This window comes from Cicer arietinum, chromosome 3 (genome assembly GCF_000331145.2).
Source record: "Cicer arietinum cultivar CDC Frontier isolate Library 1 chromosome 3, Cicar.CDCFrontier_v2.0, whole genome shotgun sequence".
In the NCBI taxonomy this organism is placed as follows: Eukaryota; Viridiplantae; Streptophyta; class Magnoliopsida; order Fabales; family Fabaceae; genus Cicer; species Cicer arietinum.
In genome coordinates, this window is record NC_021162.2 from 19,331,491 (window position 1) to 19,338,224 (window position 6,734).

Below are 6,734 nucleotides of genomic sequence, written 5' to 3' on the forward strand. Positions count from 1 at the left end.
CAAAAATTCAGCAAAAAATAATTGTGTTTATAATTCAGCAAAAACTAATAAGATTTTGTTCAAAACTTTTAATATGTTGATCCTTTAATTTTTAGAATTTGGATTTGGTTTATATTTGTACTTAAGATTTTGTTCAAAACTTAAAAAAAAAAAAAAAAAAAAGATTTTGTTCAAAAATTAAGCAAAAAAAAATTGTGTTTAAAATTTCAGCAAAAAATAAAAAGATTTTGTTCAAAACTTTTAATGTTATTATTACACTATAATAACTAAAAATTGATATCACTATCATTAAAAAAAATTGATATCTTTATTTAAGAAAACATGAAAAGTTCTTTACAAATTTGTTATAAATAATGAAGAAGAACAACAGTGGTTTGGGAGAGTCTAAAAATTGTTGTTTTCAAGAATTCAATCTTAATTTTCTGCTATTGCTCTAGTTCTAGTAAGGGTCATCATGACTCAAAGTTGTTACTTGCTTCTACGTATGTGGCTAGCCCCTTATACCCACCAACTACTTTCCTTGGAACATGACTCTTCTCCAAAGCAAATATCTTTGCCCAACATGAAAAGTACTTGTCTATCATATCATCTTGTTTCAAATTCTTGTAATGGCTTACTGTGCTTGTATTCAGATTTTTCTTGTGGAAGGGATGTCTTTCTATCCAACCCAACTACAAGGGAAGTGAGGCTTCTTCCATCATCAGATTTGGTCACAAAAGTAAAAGATGGAATGATACTAGGTGTTGGAATGGGACATGATTATAGAACTAACAATTTAATTAAGGTTGTAAGGATGTGGGAAAGTTACCGTGAATGTCGTCGTTGTAAAGAGTATATTGTTGAAGAATATGATCTGAGAAGTGATGCTTGGAGAACAATTCAAAGTTCTAATCCATGGTGTTGTGAGTTTGACACTTCTTGTTTTGCAATGCATTTCAAAGGGATTTATTATTGGTGGGCAAAACTTAAAGGCTTGACTACAACGATTCTTGCATTGAATGTGGGAGGTGGGATTCTTCACAAAGTGTCGTTGCCAAAAGATATTGATATTAGTAGTTCAAATGGAAGATATTTGGGTGTTTTGAATGAGTGTATGACATTGGTTTGCCGTAATTGTTGTGATCAAAATGCCAACTTTGACATTTGGGTGAACGATGGAAGTGGTCTTGGGGATTCTTGTTGGAATAAACTTCGAACCATAGAGCATAGTTCACTTTGTATGCCATTAGCCTTTTGGAAGGGTAATGAGTTTCTTGTAAAAGTATTTGATAAAGTGAGATCCTATAATGTTGAAACAGAGGAAATTCATAACGTTAATTTTGAGAATAAAGGGGGAGAAATTGTTGAGATATATGAAGCCATATTTTGTGTGAAGAGTCTAGTTTCAGTCAATCCTCTACCATTAAGTATTGAGTTTGAGAGATATGGTTAGTCTCTCCCAAAACATGGCAAGCCAAAGTTTGAAGAGAGAGATGTCAACATTTAATATTTGACTTCTTTCACACATAATTACTTCCGGTGAAAAGGACAAAGTGTAAACAAGACCAAAAAAAAAAAAAACCTTAGCTTTTCTTTTAATGAATCAAGTCTCTCAAGTTATACAAATTTAGCTAACATTAAATAGTTTTCTTTTTGTTGCAAAATTTAGAATCTGATTCATGTAACTAAGATATTTTTATTATTGGCAATGAATAAGTCGTTTTAACATTTCCAATATTTTTTTTTTATTCTGTTGAATATTAATATTTCTAATGTTTGCCGCAAAACAAACCGTATTTATTATAACATGCGCTAGTTTGTCGTGAGTGTCTAAAATTATTTATTTATAGAAGTAACATTATGTAGAAACTTTTTAATTTTGTATTAACTTTTTTTAATTAATATTTTAAGGGAATTTTTATCATTTTCAAAATGTGGGGGTGTGTGAGCATGAAAAATCCAAAAACAAAAAAATGTGCAATAAGCTTGTAGCCTGTAGGGGATAGTAACGTAAGGACCTTAGTGAATGAGCTTTAATCTAAAATGTAAGCATCAAAGTTACTTAAGGTATATAATCAAAAAAACAGGTAACTTAAGGTAGCTATTGATTCCAACCCAAAGCATTTGAAGCAAAACAATATACATTGGTAAATGATAGAAATTGGTATTTATGAAGTAAATTGAAGAAAGAAATACTTTCCTCAATTAACTTCTATCAACCATGATGGGAGCTTCAGATTCTATACGATATATCCCGTGTAACTTTAGATATATAAGAAAACGACAAAGATAAATTACATTGAACTAGAAGAATAAGACTAACCACAAGATTGTAGGTAAATAATAAAAATATTCTTTCATTCATTCATCTGTAACGTAACAACCTATGAAATTAAAATGTCAGAAACCCAACAATAAAAAAGGAGAAAAAAAAAAGACAGCAAAAGGAAGATCAGATATACAAAATTTTCACCAGCCCACTTGTATATTATATTTCCTAAGAAGTTACCCTGACATTGCTAGTTTGTTTAGTTTACTTACCTGTACAAGTTTAATGCAACTTTAACCTGAACTCTAGGAACTTCTGTCATCAGAACTGTTTCCTAAATCTGGAAAATATTCAATTATTGAGCGGAAAAAAATCAGCTGCGTTGAGGCCTCCATGTGATAGAAGCAAAATTGGCCCATAAGTGTTTCCACGAGCAAGGAATTATGTTGATACTCACCTGACATTCAACCAGTTACCAAATCAAAGGTTAATACCCCTTTCTTTTGCTTCTTCAACAATATTGTTTGCATCACCAATGGGCAAAAAAAGCTTATAGTAACATTTCCACAACATTATAGAAAATGGATACACTGACAGTGCCTTTTTATAAAACCTCTGGGCTACTGCTTCAATGCCCATAGCATTGTGCAGGAGCTCTGCAGCTTCCACCCAGACAAACTCTGGGGGTATCGGAATGGCATTCATAATTGCATTTACCAGGGTTGAACACGCCCAAAACCATAGACTGGTTGAGTTTAGATCAGAAGAACTGCAATCCTTGCTCAGTAACTTGCAAACAGCCATAGCTAATTGAAAGTTGTAAGGAATTACCTCCATAATGCCTTCCACAAGATCCACCAGATGCTTTGGGTCACTTGCAATTTGGCAGAATCATAGGCCGCAGATGCATGCTGGCAGAGAGCTTAGAGGGCAGAATCATAGGCAGTTAATCGATCATCAAGCTTTCTACGACTATTGATATACATGAGCCACAGTACATAAGATCCTTCGCGTTGAAGTTCACAAAATTGTCATTTACACTGAGCAGTACTAAAACCGTTAATAAGTATCCTTCGTACAGTTGCAAAATTATAGCTAACACGTCATAGTATATATGGGAATGCACTGATATGAACTAGTGCACAAAATATAAAAAATGGTCATACCCCAAATCCTAGACTTAAAAATACTGGATTATTTAAATATTCAAAGCATAATATCATAACAAGCATAAAAGTGTGATATGTCAATTCAAGTGCAGAAGAGTTAAAGCTTATTTTGGAAAAAATAAACTAAAGGCTAGCTAGCTAGCTAATAGCTAATAAGTTAGCTGATTAAAATTAAGTATTCGGTAAAATTAGTTGTTCAACCAACTTATAAATATAAAATGACTTATAATAACGTGTTAATTTGATATTATATATACTATTTATTTTATAATAATTATCAACTTTTATATTTTAATTTATTTCAAATTGTTTACCATTTTACAAGTTAGAAAAATTGCATTTTCAATTTGTTTCTTATATTATTAAATGAAACAAGTTAATATAATAAAATGCAATTCATATCATTTAATATAAATTTTATTTCTGTTTCATAAATATTAGGGTTGATTTTGTATTTTAATATAAGAGATAGTAAAAGTGAGAGATAACATAGTAACAAGTTTCAAGCTCAAACACTAGAAGCTTCTCAAGAAAAACTATAAGCTATTGCAATAATCTCAAATATCAAACAAATATACATTTGTCAATTAAGTTATAAGCAAATCAAATAAGCTATAAACTAGTTTATAGGCCTTGCCATACAAAGGCAAAGGCATGAACATCGATGAAGGTGGATTTAACATTGTTTGGTCATGCAACCTAATCCACTAGGCAGAAACTTCTAAGAATACTAGGACCAAAGGAAAATCTCTTGGAATAATTATTAACTGCTAACAACAACAAAAATATCTTGTTTTACATATTCTAGGTCCTTTGATGGGCATAATAAAATTCAATTGTTAGTAAGCAAGTACTCTTCTAGGAGTTTCCAGATCCATCTAATACGCTTCATATTTCTATCATAACTATATTAATGACATAAAGTAACCAATTAAAATTGAAAAATATTCCTACAAAAACCAGAATAAAATCATACAGCACAACAACAAAATAAAGTTACAATTAACTCATTGTGCTCACTTCTGCATTGTGGTGTTAGACTTCACATGATTATTTTAAAATCATAAGAACAAACCAGGAAAATAGTATGATAGATAGAAGCAACAAACCCCAACTCCATTTCTCCACTGAAAAGATAACTGTTTGCTCCATGCCCCCACGGACCTCTTTGCGTTCATTACCATCAAGCGAAAATGGACCATCTGCGGCAGAGCCATTTTGTAGCAAATTCAAAGTAGCCAAAGTGATACTGAAACGCTGCTGCCAGTATTGAGCATTTCTATGTGCAGTTAAAGGTTTATATGCAAATTGATCCGCTTTCAGAACATCTAAACTAACAAGGTATGTCGGCAGAATAGTAGCTTTATGATACTTGGTAACTTTTCTCACACCATTACCATTTTGCTGATGCAACGGCAATCGATCTTGAGAATCTGTTCAAACAGTATAACAGTCTCTTTAGAGAAGATAATTTTAATAACAATAATACAAAGTGGATAATAACGTAATGAATTCATAATTCAGAAATTGTAATTTTTCTATCCAGCACTTGTCACGGGTCAATACAAATTCCACATTCTGTCACATAATTTAGCTTCCCTGACATTGAACTGAGTAGAATAAAGAAGCTTCCATTCTTTTAATACTGAGTCCAAGCAATAATCAGAAATCAAAAAGTCATTAACGCGCTATTTAGGACCAGTCAGTTCTAGAAATATATTTTGTATATGAATAGTGGTTCTGTAATTTCAACAGAATTTAGTAAAAGTAAATCCAAAATTCATCCCCTGCATTTTTCCTTTATTTTGGACAATAACGTCGATCATATCAAAAATCGACCTATGGAGGTAAGTTCCTTTCACACAAGCTCAATTACCAAGACATCGATCCAACCAATCACGGGAATTCAACCTCAAAATATAACTACATTCTATGGACTGGATCGTGTCAACCTCAAAATATACCGGATGAGTGATGATCAATTGCAGAGATGAGTACAAAACCAAGTTCAATGCCTTGGGTACTTTGTTGCACCGAAGGAACAGAACCAGACCCTGCAGCAAGGGTGGATTGCACTGTAGAGCCATTAGGGTTTTCCTGGTCAACAAAAATTACTCTTTAACAAATCCATATCAATTCAATTAAATTTGCAAGAACAACACATTCATTCCACCACATGCTTTCAAATTTAGGAACACTCTCGTTTTTCATTTTCTACTCTTTAAGCCACCATAAAACCATAAAATAAAACCCTACACACCAGTGTTTGCAATTAAAAATATTAAAAACGCGTCTCTTATGCATTGAAATACATTCTATATATTCACCTCCATTTTTGTATATGGGGTCATAGTCGACTAATAAAGTGTGTAGGTCCGCCCTGTTCCGTGATTAAGCCGTCAAAAAGTCAGGTACGGCGGGTTGGCATGTTTGGACTTTTTTTATTTATACTACTAAAAACCAAATTAAATATCATACTACCATCATTTTCAAATTATGTTCCACTCTACCATCATTTTCAATAAATTTTAAAAAGTGAGAAATGTTAGGAGAGACCGTATAATTGAGAGGAATTGAAATTGAGAAGAAAAAGGAAGAAAATTAAAAAGTTTAGAAAACAGAGATTTATTATCAATTTGGACAGTCAGGAAAATGATCTATTAAACGTTGTAGATTGTTCTTGGTTTTGAAGGCTTTTATAGAAACAGTTTTCTACTGAATCAGTTACAACAAACTAACCATATTCTAACTAACTAATTAGAAATCAATTTAAATTACATTTAACATGCTCCCTAATTCAAAATGATTCAATTTGTTGTTAATCTATGTTTGTTCCTCATCTCTTGGAACTTCACTATTTTCAAGCTTTTGGTTAAGATGTCAGCCTTTGATAATTTGTATTGCAGTGTTCCAGCTTTATCTTGCCTTTCATTACTTGATCTCTTAGAAAATGGAATCTCGCTTCTATGTGCTTGCTTATTCCATAAACACTTGGATGCTTTGCTAGGTATATAGCTGATTTATTATCTATCTTCATCTTCATTACATCATTGCTTCTCAATCCCAGTTATGCCATTAACTCTGCCAACCACATAGTTTGACATGCTCCCATAGATGCAGCCACATATTCAGCTTCACATGCGGACAATGCTACTATGTTTTGCTTCTTTGAACACCATGAGATTGGTGAATTATTGACTATAAATACATAGCTCGTGGTACTATTTATATCATTCATATCTCCACACCAATCAGCATAAATGAAGCCAATAAGTTTAGCTTCATCTTCATTTAGTTTTGTGGAATACAACAGACCA

General features: G+C 32.2%; 1 protein-coding gene and 1 long non-coding RNA gene across 2 annotated transcripts; one reads left to right on the forward strand and one right to left on the reverse strand.

The window, feature by feature from the left end:
• Positions 1 to 426: 426 nt before the first annotated feature.
• LOC101493158 (uncharacterized) lies at positions 427 to 1,537 on the forward strand. Its single transcript, XM_004492052.3, has one exon. The coding sequence runs from the start codon at positions 455 to 457 to the stop codon at positions 1,430 to 1,432; it is 978 nt and encodes a 325-aa protein (XP_004492109.1). The 5' UTR covers positions 427 to 454; the 3' UTR covers positions 1,433 to 1,537.
• A 779-nt stretch (positions 1,538 to 2,316) lies between these two features.
• Positions 2,317 to 5,786, reverse strand: LOC113785737 (uncharacterized). The gene is made up of 2 exons (XR_003471864.2): positions 3,080 to 5,786; positions 2,317 to 2,705 (listed from the first exon to the last, which is right to left on the reverse strand). It is a non-coding gene; the product is annotated as an uncharacterized lncRNA (long non-coding RNA).
• Between the last annotated feature and the right edge of the window lie 948 nt (positions 5,787 to 6,734).

What these genes read in the sequence shown, in the direction of transcription:
- LOC101493158 (XM_004492052.3), top strand. Translation starts at nt 455, where the DNA reads ATGACTCAAAGTTGTTACTTGCTTCTACGTATGTGGCTAGCCCCTTAT.